At 42.0% G+C, this 22,878-nt stretch overlaps 1 protein-coding gene across 8 annotated transcripts in view; it reads left to right on the top strand.

The window, feature by feature from the left end:
* Positions 1-22,878, top strand: part of ELAVL4 (ELAV like RNA binding protein 4) — an 89,739-nt gene that overhangs the window by 45,255 nt on the left and 21,606 nt on the right. For all 8 annotated transcript variants that reach the window (XM_005204584.5, XM_059884722.1, XM_059884721.1 and 5 more), the window contains 1 exon segment: positions 19,534-19,637. In XM_005204584.5, the coding sequence (XP_005204641.1) occupies positions 19,534-19,637 (104 nt within the window).

The following is a 22,878-nucleotide window of genomic DNA, read 5'->3' as shown; positions in this document are numbered from 1 at the left end:
GATCTTTAAGTTGCCTTTTTGTTTTTCCTACAGTCCCAAAATTGAGCTTTGATGGGAGAAGATATTTCTAGTTTGGAGAAAAGATAGAATTCAGATGGAGACCATATAGTTGTATAAGGCTTTTACATTTGTGAAAGATTTTCAATCAGCCAACTTTATTTATTTAGTGTCTGCTCCCTCAGACCAAATAAATGTTATATCTTTTCCTTCTATTCTCTTAAATTCTGTATCAGAGTCTGTGAGGAAGCTAAAGAGAATAAGACGTAGTTTGTGCCCGCATGTTGCTGCTAGCACGGCCAATGAGTAGAGGAAGTCAGGACAAATTACAGGGCCCTACAGCAGTCTGCAGGTCTGGGAGTGGCTGGGAGCCCATGTGACGCATAAAGGTGGTGCCACATTTGCTGTTTTCTGTGCGTTGGCGGCAGGGGAGTGGGGGGCGGGGCGGTGCAGGAGGGGCCTAGTGGTTGGGCGGGGGATGTTTGTTTTGTTTTTCACCAAAGCCCAAACTTGCTTTTCCTGACCCTTGCTGTTAATTTCACTGGAAAGAGAGCACAAAAGGATTCATAACAGAACAATGAAGTTGGCGGTTTGATGAGGTACCTACTGTGTGTCAGGCCTTCCCGGGTGGCGCTAGATCCCCTCAAGGAGCGCATGGCAACCCACTCCAGTATTCTTGTCTAGAGAATCCCATGAACACAGGAGCCTGGAAGGTTACGGTCCGTGCTTAGTCGCTCAGTCGTGTCTGATTCTTTGAGACCCCATGGGCTGTAGCCCACCAGGCTCCTCTGTCCATGGAGATGCTCCAGGCAAGAAAACTGGAGTGGGTTTCCATGCCCTTCTCCAGGGTATTTTCCTGACCCAGGCATCGAACCCAGGTCTCGCACATTGCAGGCAGATTCTTTACCATCTGAGCCACCAGGGTAGCCCATGAATACAGGGAGTAGGTAGCCTATCGCTTCTCCAGGTATCTTCCTGACCCAGGAACTGAACCAGGGTCTCCTGCATTGCAGGCGGATTCTTTATCAGCTGAGCTACCAGGAAAGCCCTAGGGTCGCAAAGAGTCGGACACAACTGAAGTGACTTAGCACACATGCACACAGTACTGTGTGTCAGCAACGGTCAGACACATCATGTATGTTATCTCATTGAAGCTTTGTACCAGTTATGCATGGTCCATGGTATTATCTCCATTTTACAGATCAGAAAGCCAAGGATAAGAATCAGTTAGTTGCACAGCACTGTTTACAATAGCCAGGACATGGAAGCAACCTAGATGTCCATCAGCAGACGAATGGATAAGAAAGCTGTGGTACATATACACAATAGAGTATTACTCAGCCATTAAAAAGAATACATTTGAATCAGTTCTAATGAGGTGGATGAAACTGGAGCGTATTATACAGAGTGAAGTAAGCCAGAAAGAAGAACATCAATACAGTATTCAGTTCATACTAATGCATATATATGGAATTTAGAAAGATAGTAATGATAACCCTATATGCGAGACAACAAGAGAGACACAGGTGTATAGAACAGTCTTTTGGATTCTGTGGGAGAGGGCAAGGGTGGGATGATTTGAGAGAATGGCATTGAAACATGTATATTATCATATGTGAAATGGATCGCCAGTCCAGGTTCGATGCATGACACAGGGTGCTCAAGGCTGGTGCACTGAGATGACCCAGAGGGATGGGATGGGGAGGGAGGTGGGAGGGGGGGTTCAGGATGGGGAACACATGTACACCCATGGTGGATTCATGTCAATGTATGGCAAAAGCACTACAATATTGTAAAGTAATTAGCCTCCAATTAAAATGAATAAATTTATTTTTTAAAAAAAAGAATCAGCTGGAGAATACAAAGCCTATGGTATTTCTGTTACCTTACTACTCTGCCGTTGCTGAATGAAAATGAACAAAACATCAGCTATGGGTGTTCAGAGGAGAAAAGGATCACCGTGGGCTGGGGTTCTCAGAGCAAGTGTCAAATAGGAGTGAGCCGTGAACTTGGTAGAGAGTAGATTATCCGAGATGAGTAGACACAGAGAAAACAGCTGAGCCAAGCTTCAGAGACATCGTCAAGGGATAGTGAATAAAACAGGCAGAACTACTCCTTGGGGTAAAGTTAGGACTCACTTTGTGTTGATGAAATAAGGTCAGAGTGGTTAAGTAATTTATCTAAGGTCACAGCTAATAAGTTGTGAAACTGAGATTTGAACCCAAGTCTGTCAGACTCCAAAGTCTGTGTTCCTTCTACTTTGCCAATAAATAACCTGACCTAACACAGGAGGTGGACAACTTGGCAGACTTCTCATGGTGATTTGGGAATTACTGTTTTTCTCACTGAGGTCAGAGTCATGTTCTCTAGTGAGTCTCTTTCCAAAAACTTCAGTTTCGCACTGATTTATAAGTTTGGTTTTCTGCTTGGCCCTTGTTTTGTTGTTGGATGTCTAGTGAGACAGGGCCCAATCTACACTGAGTGGAATACAGCTAATTAGGGTAATTACTCTAACTCCTATGGCTGCCTCTCTTCACAAACATCTTAAATCAGATTAAATAATTTTATTGGTAGTATGACCGTGAAAGGTATACTTAATAACCCCTGATATTTGCCTTTCATGTTTATTTGCAAAGGTTTTTATACTCAGTACTTCTTCTGACCCTATTAAAGTACCCAATATCGGCAATGTCTATACTTACTTTACAGATAAGACCAGTGCACCTCAAAGAAGAAACTCTTGACTTCTTATTTTCCTTTCTTCCTCTTTTTTCCTTTCTTTGCTTGTTTCCTGTCCTACCTCCTCTTTCTGCCTTATTTATTTATATGCCATTTGATCCAAAAAGAATTTGAATTGACTTATGAGATAGAAAAGAGCTAAAATTTAAATAGCCATAGATTTAAAAAAAAAAAACAAGGTAGAAGGGAAATAGTAGAATGGTAAAAGGAGACCAGAGAGAAAGTTCATAAATTAATTGTGGCTAGATGACTCATCTCAGAAGTAACAGACCACCTCCCCAAAACCACCTAGTCTGAGTTTTCTTTACATCAAGGAAACGTGGATGATAACAACCTTGATCCCATTCTCAAGTGGTAACCAGGTTCCCAGCCCTGCTCCCTTCCCACCACACTCACTAGAGCCTCTGATCATGAAGACTGTTGCCAATTATCCTATAGGTTGGGGTATGAAGCCTGAAATCACATACATAGAGTTTTCTTTTTTTCAAATTAAATCCATGTTGGATTGATAGACTTGTTTTTTATGGCTGGGGCAGGCAGCCAACAGAGAAGCTGCCTGAGTGGAGTCCCTGTTTTCATTAATAAAAGGTATAGACAGTTGAAGCAGGCTTCCTTGCCTGCTGCCCTGAACTGAGATGCAGGTGGCTTCTGAGTCTCCACAGTCACTCTGTCCCCTTTACACCCCAGGGTTGGGCATGCAGAAACATCAGACCTCTGCACCCATCTCCCTGGTGAGGATTCCTACACTGAGTTCTGGCAAGTTCCCCATCATCCAGGACCCTGAGCTGGTTAATAAACAGGAGAAACAAATGTCAGCCTCACTTCCAGGTACTGACCCTGGAAGCTGCAATTAGTCCTCAGCTGCCTTTTCTCTCCCCAGTGGCCCTCACCTGTCAGCGGAGCATTCCCAGTGAGACAGACCACCCTTTAACTACAAAAGAAATGAGCACTACCCAAGAGCTCTACAGTCCCCAACACACACACACACACACACACACTCACATACTTTCTGGTCAAAAACACCAGATGCCAGAAAAAAGAAAACCAGATGCAATGCATTGGACTAACCAAAGGTGGGACAGGTGTCAAACTCCTGTACCACAACCCCCCTCCCCACACACACACACTTAGTAGAAGTGGGCATGCCCTTGCATAGGTCTGTATTCACCTAGACCTCCATTCTCAGTGTACAATATAAAGATAAATCTTTACCTTCTTTGAACGGTACTTGTGAGTTCAAACCAAATGCCACATGAAGACACTTGTAAACTAAAGCAATAAATGGGACGGGCCCCTTCTATCTCATAACTCCTTCCCGCTTCTCTCCAAGGGTTCTACCAACTGGGCCAGCAGATGGATAAAGGGAGAGGAGTGGAGAGGAGTGTAAAAGTGGATTTCTGTTCTGGTGTAGTCCTCAGCATGTTATTCCAAGGAGCAAGTACGACGCAGGGTGTGAGAAGGCCGAAGAATGGAACGGGAACTTAGATTTATTAAGTACTGCTAGACGCCAGCCCCTCTGTTATCTCATTTAATCCTGGTCTTGCCCGCAAGAGGTAATGGTGGCCCTGTTTTTCAGATGAGAAAACTGAGGCTCAGAAAGTTTAAAATGAGTGACCTGAAGTCACACACTTGGCAGGCGACCAAGCTGTGTACCTGTGTCTGTCTGACTACATGCTGCGGCCAGTTGGGTCAGGAGACCTTCACAGAGAGGGTTCCTTGTATTCTGCTGTTTCATCCTGAGTCGTGAACGTGGCTGTGTAGGATGATCCTGGTAAGCCTCAGAGATAACTACAGTAATAATGCACAGCAGTTTTAGTGGCTCTGGAAGATTATAAATGAAAGCCTTTAGTTCAGTATTGGAAAATGTCAGGACGGTTTCTGAGAATTATTTAAAAATCATACCAGCTTTTATGAGTGGCAGCATGAGGAACTGGAAAGAGTCACCAGGTTCTTATTCTAGCTCTAGCTCTGGGCCATTCAGTACCTCAATGCCTCATTTTATGCTGGGCATAAAATGGCAATGACACTGGCTCTTTCCACCTTGCCATCTGTTGTGACATCAGATGAGCTAATGTGTCCATAAGTAGTTAAAGAGCTACACCAATTCAGGACATTACTGTGGTCACCCAGAAGGTAGGCTACTGTAAGCAGGGGATCTGAGGGTAAAATAAATACTAAAACCCCTATGATAAGCTAGCTTTGCTTTCTAGTCCAGATGTTTTGTTCAGTTATCTACGTACATCTCAACAAAAGCTGATTACCTCTTTCAGACATCAGCGTGTAACTGTTATTAATGCTCAAGCTGATCAAATTACAATGCCACAGATCCTACTTGTGCTTTAATATTAGATTTTGGATTCCGGTCTATAATGAATGATTTTTCTCCATGCATTGGAAAAATTGGTTAGCAGAGTTCATAAGAAAGTTTAATTAGCAGGCTGTTTGTGAAAATAGCGGCTGTGAGTCATCGTTCAGAATGAACTAACATTTCTTAGGGTTGGATTTGTTCTTCTGTTCCTTGAGCAGCCACACAGGATCTTTGTGTTTGGGAAGCTGATGTCTGCACGCTGCCCACTTGAACTGCATCGTGTAATAAATTAATGACAAAAACAGCAAATCTGAAAAGCTAGAGAGGAAGAGGAGGTGTAAGGTGTTTATAGATTTGAGTATGTGTGTCTCTGTCTTCCAGGGAAATATCATGGACCTACTATAATCCAGGATTGTATGAGGCAGGAGAGCCTAGTGATTAAGAGCTAGCTGCCTATGCTTGTATCCCGGCCTCGCAACCTGAAAAGTGTTAGTCTCACAGTCATGTCCAACTCTTTGCAACCCCATGAACTGGACTGCCAGGCTTCTCTGTCCATGGAATTCTCCAGGCAAGAATACTAGAGTGGGCAGCCATTCCCTTCTTCAGGGCATCTTCTTGATCCAAGGATTAAACCCAGGTCTTCTGCATTGCAGATGGATTCTTTACCGTCTGAGCCACCAGGGAAGCCTTACTAGCTGTATAACAGGCAAATTTTCATTCTTTCTGTGCCTCAGTTTTCTCATTTGTAAAATAGGGATAGTGATAGGATTGTTGTGAGCATCAGTATATGTAAAACACCCAGAACAACACCTGACATATAGTATATAATTCTCACAGCAGTTCTGTGAGGTGTATGTATTATTTGTCCTATTAAACGGGTGAGGAAACAGACTCAGAAAGGTTAAGTAACTTGTCCTAGGTCACACAGCTTCTAAGAGGCAGAGAAAAGTTGAACCCATGTTTATTTGACTCCAAAGCCTCTATTTTTATGTACAATACTAAACTTCTCTAAATGTGCCTGGTTAGTAAGGTATAGATAGTGTTCACATGTGTGCCTGTGTGTATATATACCTATAAGTGTGTATTCCTGCTTGGGGGCCCATGTAGTCACACACAATTATGTTTTGTTTTTCTCCTGGATCTTTGGTTCTCCTAGTGAAACTCCTTGAACTCGTTGCTATTGATATGTAGCAAGCTAGAACCAGACTTGTACAGTGTATGCTCAGTCTCTCAGTCGTGTCCGACTCTTTGCAACCCTATGGACTGTAGCCCGCCAGGTTCCTCTGTCCCTGGGATTTCCCAGGCAAGAATACTGGAATGGGTTGCCATTTCCTTCTCCAGGATGTACAGTGTGTACTGACATGAATATCTATACACAGATGTCTGATCTCCCCACTGTGCATTTCTGTCCTGTCTAGATTATCCCAGAAGCAAGTCTGTGTGATGTCTTCTGAGAAATAGAATCATGGACTATCACAGTGAAAAGAGACCTTAGACGTAATCTCTGGCTTGGTCTCCATGTTTTCTGCTAGCCCTTCTGGTATCTCTGGAATTGTCAATGTCCACACCCCCAACTTTAGGTTAATTATATCTTGAATTCAGTTCTGTTTCAAAGAGTAATGTTCATTTGGGAATTCTGTGTAAACTTCTTTCCCAAAGATATTTAATAGGTAATTTATGTTTAAAAAATAGTTTATGTGATTGCATGAGTTTTGGGAACTGAAGTAAATCAAGTTAGGAAGGGGTTTCTTTTTATCACTACTTCTCTAAGTCTGTGCTCATGTGTACTATAAATCTTAAAAAGAATGGTATATAATATGTAGCATTACCCAAAAAAGCTTTTCTTCTCCAACATTTTGTGGAATGTACACTCTAAACCAAGAGGAAGAAATGGAGCTCCTTAAGGTAGAAGGGAAGAAGACAATTTGGGCCAGTTACTACCTGATGACCTCATTTCTTTTGTTAAGAAAGAGGTGGGGTCATCTACTGCATGGGGATGGGCAAGTGGAGGCCTCGGTGACCCAGGAAAGTCTTTCCAACACCCAGGAGGAACAGAAAATGATGTCACATGGGTTCATCTCTCAAGCACCGGCAAAGTCCCATCATATACTCGGCATTTTAGCTGAAAATTATTGAGTACTAGATATGTTCTGGAAATTATTTACATTATGGATTCTTTTGGTCTCCTGATTGTCAGGGTGACATTTCATTTTCCATTGCTCAAAAAAGCTGAGTTATTAGAAAATGTTTACATCTGGTGATTCTCACACACATCCCAGATACGCCTTCATTTTCACCTCTCCCAGGCATCTAGCTCAATGTAATAAGGTTGGTCACACGTGCTTTGTGTCCATTCCCCATGAAGCCCTTGGCTTAAAAAAAATAATAACATAAGTTGACTTTCCTCCTCAATTCTTGCTCTACAGACTCCTTTCTGTGTGAGTTGTTTTGTTCCTAGGTTTTTCTTTCTTTCACTTCAGTTCAGTTGCTCAGTCATGTCCGACTCTGCAACCCCATGGACTGTAGCACACCAGGCTTCCCTGTGCATCACCAACTCCTGGAACTTGCTCAAATTCATGTCCATCGAGTCGGTGATGCCATCCAATCATCTCATCCTCTGTCCCTCCTCCCGTCAACCTTTTCCAGCATCAGGGTCTTTTCCAAGGAGCCAGTTCTTCACATCAAGTGGCCAAAGGATTGGAGCTTCAGCTTCAGCATCAGTCCTTCCAATGAATATCAGGACTGATTTCCTTTAGGATTGACTGGTTTGAACTCTTTGCTGTCCAAGGGACTCTGACAAGTCTTCTCCAATGCCATAGTTCAAAAGCATCATCAGTTTTTGAACCACAGTTCAAAAGCATCAGGGCATTTATTTCTTTATTTTGTCTTACTTCTTACCTGTAAGCTGAATGGTGAAGAAAAGGAAATATAGACTTTTGCTTCTTATATCTCTTCTTTTTCATGCATCTGGGGACTTTCTTTCATTTCTAACATTTGTTGGAACCAAACTGAGCTTTCAGACCATGGTCATGAGCTTCCTGATGGCACTTTGCTATCAGTGAAGTCTTTGATGGTAGGGATAGGGAGTTCCCCACAGCTATTAGTAGTAAGTCCAAGGCCAGAGAACCCCAGGTGCTTAGTTCAGAAAAGACACACTGACCAAGATTTTCCCATAAAGTTCTTCTCCAAGTCATATTTGGCATGTTGACTTATCTCTGCACAGACAATTATTTATCTCACCTCCTTTGTTGGGAGCTATGAATTTTCTTTTACTTCGAATAAAGGAAATTTTAATAGGTTTATATTCAGTTAATATTTATGAAGCATCTCCCTTTTACCAAGCCCTCTCACATACCTTATCTCGATTAATTTAAATCCCAACATGATATCAGAAACCTCCACCTGCTCTTTATAAGAACAGTGTCTGATGGGAGTTTCGAAAGCCATTGTCTTAGTGCCTAAATACAGCAATTCCTTTCTTCTACAGGCATTTCACCCAAAGACAATCTCATTTTGCCCAAAGGCTGATTACAGTGTATATAATTAGTATTAACCTGATAACTTTTTCTACCTCTTCCTTTGTCGCTAAACTCTCCGCTGATATTAGCTGCATTTCTGAAATCACCAGTTGGTTCACATTCATTCTAGGGGGAAAGTCTTGTCTGTCTGACCTCTGTGTCATGTGAGAGTAAGCCAACCAAGAATGAAGAATTCTAGTTCGTCTCTCTGGCTTGCTGGGAGTTTGCCAAATTCTCCCTCTTTTTTTTTTCCTAGTTAAAAATATTTAAAGATGTGACTATTCTTTCATGTCTGTAAGAATATTCTGAACATAAATTAATTTAATGTTGCTTCTATTAAGAATATTTTATTGCGCCAGGGTCATCAGTCTGAACACTTCTTTCTGTGTGATAAATGCTGAAAGTAAGATAGTTGTCATTGAGGCTTCTATTTTCTCCCATACATTACCTAGAGTATTTTTTCCTTTTTTTTAAGTCTAAATTCTTGATACTGGCTTTTTATCCTATGAATTGCCTTTCTTTCCTGAACAGACAGAAGAAAAATGAGGTTCAGATTAGTTCTTAAATTCTACCTGATGAATTTATTGAGGCTTATTATTGAAAAGTATGTTTGAAGATCTGTTTGGAACAACTAATTTTATAGGATGGGCTTCCCTGGTGGCTCAGACAGTAAAGAATCTGCCCGCAGTGCAGGAGACCTGAGTTCAATCCCTGGGTCAAGAATATCCCGTGGAGAAGAAAATGGCAGCCCACTCCAGTATTCTTGCTTGGAGAATTCCATGGACAGAGGAACCTGGCAGGCTACAGTCCACGGGGTCACAAAGAGTCGGACATGACTGAGCGACTAAACAACAACAATTTTATAGGATAAACCAAAAGGGTAAATTAACCAAAAAAAAAAAAAAAAAAAAACCTCCTTTGAGAATTGGTTGATTGTCTTTCTTTATGAAACAGTGTACTTTGTAGCTGGTCCTTCTTGCTTTGGGGACTCCGGGAAATCATCATATATATACTCGGAATTTCCATGTACCTTACCCCAGTAGCAGAGGTAGTACTTTACATCTACTTGAACAGGTTGGTTGATATTGTCTCTGAAGTCAGGAAACTCTGTTAAAAGCCTGTGTGAGTCCACACAGATGAACTTGTGTCTTGGGATCTGAGGCCTCTGAATATCAGTTTTCTCAATGGTAAATGGTAGTGATCATGCCTACCTTGTAGGATTGTTTTAGGAAGCAGAAGAGATGATATAAATAAAGCCGTCAGGTAGAATTTGAACGTTCTCACCACAGAAAAAGATAAATATGTGTTGATAAACTAGATGGGAGGAATCCTTTCACAATGTATACACATATCAAATCATCATGATGTACACTTTATCTTACAAGCTTATTTGTCAAATTATACCTCCATAAAGCTTGAAAAAAAAAAAAATAAAGCACTCAGTACAGTGACTAACACATAGTAAGCCCTCAAAAAAAAAAATGATATCTATTTGGTTACTATTTATTTGCTTATTGAATTCATGCATTCATTTAGTCATTCAACACAGATTTATTGAAAGCCTACAATGTGCCAGACATGGGTTATGCCAAGATTAATAAGACCTGTATCCCTGTCCTAAGGAGTTTAGGGTCCTTTGAGAGACACAGTTGGTTCGACAAGTTTATATCAAATGCCCACTATGGACCAAGTGCTTTGCTTATTTTCATCTTGATGTCACATGATGAGTTTTCAACTGGGAAATTACATCTTCTTAGGAAGCCAGAATGTAGCCTCTGGAAATAACCAAGTACTGCTTCAATGTAATTTTAAATACTTTGGGAAATCAGAAGAAGGAAGGCTGGGTTCTGTCCTTTTTTAATAGTGCTTGTTGTTGGCAGAGAACTGAGGCACTCAAAATTTCAGATGTCTAAATGGTTTCTGAATCTGTGCCAGACTATGGGGAGATCTCTTATATACATCTGAGCACTCAACTTGGAGTCGGTATTGTCAGTTCAGGTTGATATCAACAGTATTGACCTCCTGGAAGTGATAGTTATAAACTGAGTAGCAGTCTTCTCTCCTCAAGGAGTAGATGCTCAAACTGTCCCCTCCTCCTGGAATGCTCTTGTCTGTCTATTGCCTGGCTATCTCGTCTCATATCAGTCTTTTCCAATTAGTCTCAGCTCATATATATCTTCTAGAAAATCCTCTCGCCTTCTCTCCATCATAACACTTAGCCACACTCTACTATAGTTGTTGATTCACAGTTCTGATTTTCTTACTAGGCCGTGAACTGCTTGCTTCTTACTTGGTCGTCTGGTGCTGAATTTGTAGGAGACTCAAAGAGGATTGATAGTTAAGTCTTTTCCAAGACTGTCATTCCGTGATATACCAGGTCCAGTTTGAGAGACACAGTCAGTGTAGAAGATGGGAATGGAATACTTTGGGGTATATATGGGAATTAAATGGAAAGAATGAGGATTTGAAAATAGTCCTAGAAAACTCAGGCTCTCTGGAAGTCTCAGGCACACTGTGCTTTGTCAGGGCAAATGTTTAACACACAAATAAGCACATATTGAAGAAATCAGGGCACAGCAGAAGGGTACAGGCTCTGGAATCAGATGAGTCTGGCTACTATTCTCCAGCCAAATAACCCTGGTATGTTGCTTCTCTTTTTTGAGGCCTCAGTTTCCCCTTCTGTAAAACAGGGATAGAAATGCCTGCTTCAGAGACTATAAAGATTTAGATAATAATGTATGTAAAGAAGGAGATCAGCCCTGGGTGTTCTTTGGAAGGAATGATGCTAAAGCTGAAACTCCAGTACTTTGGCCACCTCATGCAAAGAGTTAACTCATTGGAAAAGACTCTGATGCTGGGAGGGATTGAGGGCAGAAGGAGAAGGGGACTACAGAGGATGAGATGGCTGAATGGCATCACTGACTCGATGGACGTGAGTCTGAGTGAACTCCGGGAGCTGGTGATGGACCGGAAAGCCTGGCATGCTGCGATTCATGGGGTCACAAAGAGTTGGACACAACTGAGTGACTGATCTGATCTGATATGTAAAATGCTTAGCCCACAGTATGTGCTTAATAAATATTCTCTATTATTTTTATTTTCTCATTTAGAAAATCAGGATAAACTGTGGACATGGGGTCTCAAATAAATATAATTTAGAAGCTTTGTGTCTTAGCATTAGAAGGGATCTTATGAGTTGATTTTGCTAACTGCTACAACATCCCCTGATAAAATGTATACCTGGCCTCTGTTAGCATAGTTCTAGTCATGGGGTGCTTACCACCTCACAAGACAGCCCACATCTTTATAAAATCATTTGTAGAAAGTTCTTCCTCTTATCAAGGCAAAAATCCACTCCCTAACTTTCTTCTGTTGCCTGATCCTCATTCTCTCCCCTGGTAGCCCACATAGCAAGTCTACCCCTGCCTTCCCATTGCAGCCTTTCAAGTATTGGAAGGGGCTTTGAACACCTCTAGAATTTTCTCTCCTTCAGTATTAAAGCCCACAGGGCTTTCAAATGTGTCTCGTGAGTTCTGGTTCCATATGTCTTACCACCATCCTCTGGGAGCATAGCAGAGAACCAAAAAGACTTGGTTTCTGCCATTAGTGAATTGATATTCTGATTAGGAATGAGGGAGTGAGACAAGTTCCCTGAAGGCAGGAACAATTTTTTGGTCACAGTGGGCCCACTTGTAGTATCTGGCATGTATTAGGTGTCAGTTAATTGTGGAATTTATGTACCTATTGCATGGTATGTGCTCCAGTGTGAAAGTAAAGCATCAGAAATATTCTCCACCTTTGAGGAGATTGGGGTCTCAATCAAGAGATAGCATCCCCAGAGACATTGGTGAAGGCAGTGTCTATTGGGGCATGGGGGCAAAAAGGAAAGGAACCAGAACGTATTGTGAAAATGTTAGTCACTCAGTCATGTCTGACCCTTTGCAACTCCATGGACTGTAGCCCTCCATGCTCCTCTGTCCATGGGATTTTCCCAGCAAGAATACTGGAGTGGGCTGCTATTTCCTCCTCCAGGAGATCTTCCTGACCCAAGGATAGAACCTGGGTCTCCTGCATTGCAGGCAGATTTTTTTTACCATCCGAGCCACCAGGGAAGCACTATTGAGCATCTGTTATATACCAGGCACTTCACGTGCATTATCACTCTCAATACTCCTAATAACACCATGAAAAAATAATAGTAAGTCCACTTTACAGATGAGATTACCACAGCAAAAAGGGGGGCAATGTAAGAATGCAAAATCTGAGAATGAAAAGAAATAGCACATATTAAGGAACCCTGAGAGCTTTCCTATCATAGGGGCTTCCCAGGTAGCTCAGCAGTAAAGAATCTGTCTGCAATGCAGGAGACATGGGTTTAATCCCTGAGTCTGGAAGATTCCCTGGGGAAGGAAGTGGCAACCAGCTCCAGGATTCTTGCCTGGGAAATTCCATGGACAGAGAAGCCTTGTGGGCCACAGTCCTATCTGAGCTTCCCTTCCCCGTAACTATGGTTAGATGTGTTGTTTTCTCAGAATCCAGGGTATGGGAAGGTTCATTTAACTTAGCAAGGGTCACACAGCAATAAGCCAAAGCTGCATTTCTTAGAAGTGCCCACTGAGGCCAGTGATGCTGGTACAGGGATCACACTTAGAAGAATAAGACTTTAAACCATGCTTAATTTGAGGGAATTGTGTGAACTACCAAAAGAAGATAAATCCTCTGATTAGTTGGCTCTGCCAACACCCAATCTGCAGGAGAAAAGCCAAGACCCAGACAACCACAGAGGTGGGATGGGAAGGAGCAGAGCCATGGCTGCTCTAGAATCTCAAATCATCCCAGTCATTGTGAGGAAGGAAAAGGGTCCCCAACATAAGGGGTGTGCATCCCCTTGAGTTCTTGCCTGGTGTCAGACACTCTGCTGTGCCTTTGCACAGAGAGCCAAACCCCATGGAGAGAAGGTATGAACTGGGAAGTCACATAGACCTGGGTTCATTCAAATCCTAGCCTGGAAGCCTACTTCCTGGTTGACTTTGGGGCCGGTTATTGCACAGTTATTAGCCTCACTTTCCTCTCCTCCTCACAGTGAGCTTGATGGTACCCATTTCGAACAGGATTAAATTAGGTAATTTTATAAGCCACTTAGCTGGGTGCCTGGCACAGAGTCAGCACTGAATAAATTGTAGCTGCTGTTCATCCACATGTTAATATAGTTAATCCACAATGATGCTTTGATTGTGAGGATAAGGGATTATCCCTGTTTTTCCAGATAAGGGAACAGGCTGGCGAAGCTTAAATGATTTAACCAAGGATATACAACAAGTACAGTTTGGGGCCACACACTCTAACACATATATACATGCAGTAATAGCCATGGAGCTCTCTGACCCACTTCAGGGTGTGTTGAGATAGGTTTCAAGGCAGCTGGCGGCAGGGAAAGTCATCCCAGGACTGGCAGGGAGGGAGTCCTGGGGTTTGGAGTTGGCTGCAGTGAACCCAGCATGTGGATTACTGCCACGCAGGTGATCTTGAGGTGACTGGGGATTTTATCATGTGCTTTGAGAACAGAATTTCAGCCTGAGCTAGGAGTTCTAACATCCACAAAAACTCCTTACTCGACTCAGAAGTTTTTATCAACAGCAGCTACCCACCTGGCTGCCCCCAAGGGGACTTTGCTGATGAGGGGAGTAGCTGTCAGGTTTCTGGAGAATGACAGTTTTGGGAGAAAGAGCAGAGTGTGCAGGTTGACGGGCAGAAATGCTGAGGTTCCTTCTGGTCAGCCCTGATAGGAGACAGCTTCTCTTCTGCTGCCATCAGCCGTGAGGATGTCAAATTAGGGTCCTGCTGTCATAACCTCTAGGGCCCCAAAGCAAGGGACAACTTCTATCTGGAATGACTGGAAGATGAGGGGTTGTATTTAGCTGTGATGATAACACTTCCTAGAGTTTGAATACAATAAAACTGCTTAACACAAACTATTGAAGGTAATTTGCTTTTTCTCAGGTGGTTCAAAAAAACTTCAGAGCAATTTCCAGGCCTCAGAATAGTCACTAACACTTTAGTTCCAATGGAGTAACTGTAGTCACAGCAAAGGAGACTGGATTTGCAGTCAGAAGATCTGGACCAGGGGTCAACAAACTATGGCCCAAAAGCCAAATTGAGCCCACTGCCTATTTTTCTAAATAAAGTTTTATTGACACTCCGTCATGCTCATCAGTTTACACATTATGCGTGGCTGCCTTCCTGGTACAATGGCAGGATTGTCATGACAGAGCAGAGGACCCACCAATCCTAAACTATTCAGTCTCTCACCCTGAACATAAAACAGTTTGCCATCCCCTGATCTAGACTTAGTTTCAGCTATGCAGAAAGAGTAGAGCAAATTGCTATTTCCTCAGAGCTTCAGTTTCCAGCAAATTGCCATTCCCTCAGAGCTTCCGTTTCCACAACTGGGAATGATGATTCTCTCTCCCACAGGGTTGCTGTGAGAATCAAATGCGACAAAATGGGTGGGAAAGCACTTTGAAAGCTCAGGATCTCTATGGAAAGGTGGGCAGGGATGGGTTTTACTGTTCATCTGATCTGTGCTGGAGAGGAACCCACCAGGACATATTTTGTTTCTGGTTGTTTTTTTTTTTTTTTTTTTCCCAGTCTCTGGTGTCAGCTTGTTGTCCTGTTCTCCCTTTGACACAAATACTAAATGAATTCCCCTCTCAGGCACTCTCATGCTCTTCTCCTGCCAAACATAAACATATTCTGGTTATACACTTCCAGCAATGGAGAATTAATACAAATGTACGTATTCATTCTTCCCCTTCTCAGATATCTGTTGAGTACCTACTGTGTTCAAGTATGCAGACTTTATAAACTAGATTCTATAGGGAGAAGTGTTCTGTTTCTAAGGAGAGAAGTTAGGTATAGAATTACAACAGAAGAGAGATAATGCCACATCGTAGTATGAGGACACGGCATGTCTTTGTATGTGTATGTGCACATGTGCACCATTTAAAAAATAGAAGTATTCAGGTTCACATTTAAGAAAAGCTTGTTAAAAACAAGAATCTGTTTAATCCAAAATACACTAAAGCGCCTTAAAAATGTAGCCATTATGTGTAACAGTTTTCTCTTCAAAATTACATTCTAATTTTAAGTTTCCATCCCAAACTGCCAAGAATGCCTTTCTTCCCATTCATGGTCACTGAGGCCTCTCATCCAAGCCTGCTGGTCAGCCTATTAAGGATTATTAAGGACTGGTCACACGAAAGGGTTATCCTGGGCATCAGGGAGCCAGGCACTCACTATAGTTTGTAAATTTTGAAGGTACTCTTTATTTGGGGCTTTCCAGGTGGCTCAGTAGTAAAGACTGCATCTGCCAAGCTGGTTCAATCCCTGGGTCCAGAAGAGCCTCTACAGGAGGAAATGGCAACTCACTCCAGTATTCTTGCCTGAGAAATCCCATGGTCAGAGGAGCCTGGCAGGCTACAGTCCATGGGGTTGCAAAGAGTCAGACGCGACCTAGTGACCAAACAGCAGCAGCAGCAGTCATTTTATAACATTTTATCTTTTCTTTAATTATTGTTTCTCTTTTATTGATGATTCAGTGCACACAACTTCAGTGATTTAATTTCTTTGATTTGCTGTCAAAATATGCTCATAAACTGGGAGCAAAAAAAGTTTAATTTTATGTTCTGAAAGTACTGTCACCATACCTGTATGGTCAGATCTTGCTACCGTTGATAAAAGGAGATGATGCAGTTATTAGAGAAAAAGAAGAAGGAAACTTTATCTATTTCTGGGATGCTCTAGACTCCAGACTGGTTATCCTGGTCTTTCCCAGTATGGTGACTCTTTTGGTCCTCATGGAAATGGTGTTGATATTCTTTGTGAATGTGTATGCTCCATATTTTTCTACAGACTATGTACAATTTGAATACAGAAGTGCAAATCAAAAACCCATCACCAATATATGGCCACCAAAATTAAAACATAAAATTCTTCCTCATTTTACTCCCTGTCCCCCTCCCCCCATTACTAAAAAGTTTCTGAAAGAAATGAGGCTTGGGTTTTTATATTTTCTACCTAAGGGATTTAATTCTCTCTAGAGTTTTTTTTTTTTTTTTTAAAGAATATGCTTAGATCCATCAAGTATTTTTTTATTAGACTTAGCTGTATTCCTTCTATGATGGCAAGAAGCACATGAATGAAGCTTGTTCATGAACTAGGCTAACCACAGGTAGTTTCGTTGTGTTGCCAATTTATCTCATAGCTTTCAACTCACAGGCAAGCCTTTCCACCCGGCTCCTCCTCCTGTTCAGTGCAGTGCCCTGTTTTTGAGTTTGCAGTTCGTTATTTTATATCAAGGAGAATCTCTGATCTTTTTTCCCCTTCCATTCTGAAATGATGTTCATCGGGTTTTTTAGTTTTCCCCAAAGCACCTTCGTTCTTGACGTTAAGTGCAATCTCTCTCTAACCCTAAAGCTGGTGAGGATAGCACAGTTGTGCTCACTGCAGTCAGGTACTAAGGAGATGGTGGGTTTGCAACCACACAGACAGGTCAGTAGATATGATGTATCTTGCTGGGCAGGAGTCTTTCCTTCACTTGACCTTCAGAACCTTCCTAGAATCCGAGTGTGTTTTCCTTCCTCCTGAAGCAGAGCTCTAAAATAAAGATAAAATATAGAATATAAAATTATAGCCACTATATATACTTAAGATTTCCATAAATATATGAATAATTGGAAAGAAAGTATCTCAGGGAACATGCACCACTAGTAAGCATGATAAATTCTTCCATATATATTTCATCAGTGCAGTGAGTCATGAATTGCTTGAAGTTAAGTGGTGAGTGTTTTGTCTATGTTTTCCATATTTCATTTTAATTTTATACAAATTAAATTTAGTTGGATAGATTGACTCTGTCTGACCTGTTTCCTAGTACTCATACATAAGGTTTGTCACTGAGATTATTGCTTTTAAAATGCCTTTTAAAGCCCCTCAACTTGGTGCATGACTGTTCAAAAGAAATAACTGTAAGAATAGTTTACAGCAATTGTTAAGGCTTCTCTTATATACATGGTAAATAGGACTGATAAATTTGCATGATGAAAATAAATTTAATTAGGTGAATTTAGCTAGGCTTGATGAGGTGAAGCTGAATTTAGGATGAATGACATTTTTAAGCCAATGAATTAGTCTCATGTATTTTTGGATTTGCAAAAAATTTTCTCAGAACATGTGGCAGGGTCTTGTAATTCTCACACACACAGCTCTGTCTCTAATTCTTACTTTCCTGTGCACGTGTGTGAATGTGTGTGCCTGAGCACCAGCATGTGCATGCACACGCTGCTTGTACACACATGGCTCACATACCACGCACAGCACAGTAAGAGAAGGGGCCCAGCTACAGGGTGCTCCACGTTCTCTCCCCCTTCTTCAGCTACTAATTCTGGCTGGTGAAGGCATATCTGGCAAAGTTTGCCCCTGTCTTTCCTATTCTAACCTTGTTATTCCAAAACAGAAGGAATATCCTAATGTATTGTCATTTTAGGTTTCCCATTTTAGGGACAAAATTCAGTTGAATTTCCTCCTGATTCTCTCTACTTCCACCCTGTAAAGAATAACAAAGTCACCCATTTTCTGATCCGGAACCCAACTTGTTTTCCCAGGTTCCCTCCTACAACCAACATAAACACAGACATTTACCAGCAAAACAGAAGCTGTTGGAAAGATTTTTTGGCTGCTGAAATGGGCTCCTGTCACCAGGACATGGCAGACTTTTTGCTGTATTGTCTCCCAGCCCTGGCCCCGGTACTCCAAAGAGAGCTTTATGTAATCAGTCTTTCCTGACATGTGACGTCCTGTCATTTTCCTCCCCTTCGGCTCTGCTGCCGCCCACAAATCAATAACATTGCCTGGGAAGTTCAAGCTGGTTGTGCAGCCACCCTAAGCTCTGTATTTCTTAAAGGGTATGTCAGAAAATGTAAAGTTTCCTAATGATATTTCTGGCTGATGACACATGGCAGAGCTGATGGACTATTTATAATCAGTGGCACGATCGCAAGCACATTATTTTTATTTCACTTAGGGGGGAGCCCTGTCACTTGCTACTGCTCGTTTCAGACAAGTTGATGCCATCTTCACCTAAAGTAGCTAAATCCTCTTTGCGGAATTCATTTGCACTCTTCCCTTTGTGTTAGGCGCTCCCCAGTTCCTTCCAATCGAGCCACCTCCCCTTTTTATTGTTCTTAAGCTGGGTGGATGATGAGGGCATGAATGATTTGTAGCAATTGCTTTAAATTCAGGCCATGCCTTCAATATAAATGTCTCCGGTCTTTGCTGCTTGGATCTTGCTACGGTCTTCTGAGTGTGGGCGTGGCTGACATGACAGAGGCAGCAGACACAGCCACTGCATCCAGCACTTGCCCCAATTTTACAGGTCTGAACATAGCAGAGCTGTCTTTTGTTGAGCAGCTACTATGTTCCAGGTAGGCATTTATTTCAGATTCAGTATCTCATTAACTCTCTCACACCTGTCTGTGCAAGTGCTGTTATCTGCAGAGAAGAAATATCAGGGGATGGGGGGAAGCAAGAGATTAAATGAATTCAGAGTCACACAGCTTAATTCCTGGGAAAAACCCCAGGACTCCAGTTCAAATCTCTTCTAACAGACCACACCTTCTTTCTTTCCACTTCCCTGCCCCGCCTCTTCCCAATTAAGTGGACACTTGTGGGTATATGATGTGTATATGGTATGGATGTAGGAGAACTTATGAGTTCCCAGCTAGGGCAGCTCCTGTGAGTTTAAAGGCTGGCCAGAGTGAGAGATAAAAGAAATAGAAACTTCTCAACCTGAGAGTAAACCCTGGTATAAAAGGAACCATATACTAGAGGGTTTTGACACAGTGCAATGGGAAGTGTTACCTCTATCAAGATAATGAGCTCTCTCTCTCTCTCTCTTAAAAAATGTTTCCACAGGACAGAGTTTAGGGTATGGATTCGTTAACTATATTGATCCAAAGGATGCAGAGAAAGCCATCAACACTTTAAATGGACTCAGACTCCAGACCAAAACTATAAAGGTAAGAGGTTATATGTTATATGCCTCTTTATTTAGGAGACACTGGTTAAATTTCATCCTTTGATCTAATAAATCCAGGCTATGAGGGAGCTGGCGGTGGCTTCTTCATTTTTTCAAAGGACACTTACTATCTACTGTACTAAATGAGGGACACAGATCATTACAGAAGAACAAGGTGAGAGCTGAGTAGAAGGAGGGGACCACAGGCTATAGGACTTCCTATCCAGGGAGCAGGTAAGATGCCAGGGATGACCCACACCAAGAAGGCCGGGGACCCCAAGCCTTCAAAGATGGTCAGAGCAGAGCCAAGGGAAGAAACTGCTCTAGGTGGAGATAACACCACATGCAAAGCTGTGAAAATGTATATATACATTGTGAGTGAGGAATGACATACAGAACTCTATGACCTGAAATTCAGTGAGAAGATGATGAGAAGATGAGGGTGGGAGGTGGGCAGAGGCCTCACATGCTAGGCCAAACAGCTTGGCTTTACCCACAGGTAAAGAGGACTGTCTTAAACAAGACTTGAAAAGGAAGAATCAGTTATAAAGAAACACAGTGGTATAATAGGGATGGGTACTATAACATCTGGGAACATAGTAAAGGGATGACAGGAAAAGTAACATTCTAGCAATCCAGAAATAATCAGACTGGTAGGTAATATCTCAAGAGGGGTTGTTTTAAGTTAAAAAAAAAAAAAATCCAGTTACGCAGAGTCTAGTAAAAAAAAAAAAAAATCCAGTTATGCAGAGTCTGCTCCTCCAGACGGAGGTTTCTGTGGCTGGATTGTCATGCTCTCGGTTCAAGTTTCAACCTGAGGGGATCCTTGAGGAGGCGGTGCTGTTTGCTTTTGGCCAGTGACCCCTGACAGTCGGTGGTGGTCTCCTGGATGGAGCCTGCCTCCTCCTCAGCCTCCCTTTCCCTTCTTCCCCTACCTACGGGCAGATTTCTGTTTGGGGGCAGCTGCCAGCCGATTAATGAGTCCCATCCTTCATAGCCTATTAAACCACGAGGAGGTGTCTCCTGGGCACTCTTATCCTCACGACAGCAGGTCTGACGCAAAATAGGACAAAAGAGAAACCTCTCCCAGAATGGAAATCTATAGATGGCACCAGCTCTTAGCATCTGAAAACACAAAATCAGAACTTTTTAGTTCAACAGACTACTTTTCTAACATCCAGATGGATAAGGAGGCTACCTGGTGTAAGATAATCTTAGCTGGGAGTTAATCAAAACAAAAAACAGAAACCTCTTTTGTGAATGTATTATGTGGTTATCTATTTTTTCTTTTCTACTCTTTCTGCCTTCCTTCCTTCCTTTCTACCTTCCCTCTTTCTTTCCTTCTTTCCTTTCCTTTAAGCCACTCCACTTTTGGAATTTCATTTAGCTTATTTCTAAAGATGATTGCTTTCCAGATCTCATACAGTCTGCTTCACCAAGACCCCAAAACGGGCTTGATTCAGATTGCCTCAGTCTCAGCTTAGAATCAGTCCCTGTGAGTTCTCTAAGGGGGAAATAATTGAGAGTTGTATAATTATGGAGTATCCTCTGAGAGGCAGGAGTGTTGATTTCTATCGAAGGAAAAACATACCTATTTTCAATGCTTTGAGATGGGATGCTTTTGTCACCTGACTCTTAGATGAGGCCACACTGGGTTGATGGCTGTATTTGTGGGTTTGATTTTTCTCTGTTATCCAGTTCAGCATTAGAATGTCAGGCATTTGTTCCTCCCTAACTTGAACTGAGAAAGGTACTTTTCTTTCCTCTAGTTTTCTTAAAACCCAAGCCTCCCCAAGAGCTTATGATCAAATTCTCAGCCATCCATTCTGCTTTTTTTAAATAAAATATCCCATGAAGCTGTTGGGGATTCCCCAAAGGCTGAGTGGACCCGGCTTTTCTGACCTCAGAATGCACTCCTTGGCCCACAGTGCAATCAGGAGCAGTGCTTTGTCTCAGTGGATCTTAGAGACAAGGAACATTGATTATTTTCTTTCTGTGAAGAGTCAATCTGCCTCCTTCCCTTCTCTGTATCCCTTTCCCCACCCCCTCAGCCACCCTGTGCTCACCCAGCATCAAAACCCTGCCAACACGTTTGCACCCAGCAGTAACGTGGGCTTCCGTAGGATCCAAAATGCATGATGCCACGGCTGAATCAATAATTTCCATTCTCTACGATGAATGAAAATTTAATGTGCAAACCTGGGAATTTCAGCCCTTTCATTAAAGCAGTTTATTTGCCATACTAAAAATTAAGTTTGAGTGATAGGTTCCTTTATTAACTTTTCTTCCCTTTCCTAAAGGGACACAGTGTTTAAGGTAAAAATCATATTAAAGAGAAGGAAAAAACCAGACCCTTTTCCTGTGCTGTTAATAGTCTCATCATTTATTAATTTTTTAAAAATTGCTTTTCTGCCTTTCAGGCTGCTATTTACTTCTTCTGCATCAGTTTGCTTTAATAAGTGACATGAGATTTATCTCTTTGCTCTGACTCTCATGAAGGAATAGATAATTTGCCTATCTGAAAAAAATAAGTATCTTCTTTGGAAGCATGCATTATATAGATCTCCTCAGAACCATGTAGGTTTGCAAACTTTGGTCAAGTCTGTCTCTCCTTTTGCTTCATGCAAAACACATGAGTTTAAATGTACAGCACAGATGCAGGCAAACCAAGAGTTAATTACTAAGCTTTGAAGGTTAATAATAAGCAGCTAGATTCAGAGATAGTTCTAGGAAGCCTTGAGAAGTGGTGGAAACCATCGTGAGCCGGAGAGCACTAAAAAGGGCAGCTGTTCTTCAGCTACTGCTGATTATTTAGGCCCAGTTCATTGTCAGATCTTCCACTTATTCCGTAGAAGCCAAAATCTAGGTATTTTATGCCAAATCTCCCAATTTTGAAAGGTTGAATCAACTAAGAAATTTTTAGAGCATTATGTAGGCAAACCAAACAAAACTTAAAAGAGTTGACCTGTGGAGAAGTTTGCAACCTCTGAACTCAAATTTAGATACACAAACACTGTTTTGCGTTTTGAAAGTGAGTGATTCATTACTAGGTTGCTAGGAGAAGGTGCCCACAAATGATAGTTCCCTGTTAACAGATATTCCTCTCCCCTTGATTAGTGGGGATGTCTTGTAACTGTGCATGAATACTGAGGACCCATGGAGGGCGAGACCAAGTCTCTGTGCTCAAGGAGAATACAGTCTTGGTGCAGACACAGCATCAAAGCAGAAAAAAGAGACTGCTT

Source organism: Bos taurus, chromosome 3 (assembly GCF_002263795.3).
Source record: "Bos taurus isolate L1 Dominette 01449 registration number 42190680 breed Hereford chromosome 3, ARS-UCD2.0, whole genome shotgun sequence".
Taxonomy (NCBI): Eukaryota; Metazoa; Chordata; class Mammalia; order Artiodactyla; family Bovidae; genus Bos; species Bos taurus.
The sequence above is the reverse complement of the archived record's forward strand: the minus strand, read 5'-3'. Positions and strand labels throughout refer to the sequence as shown.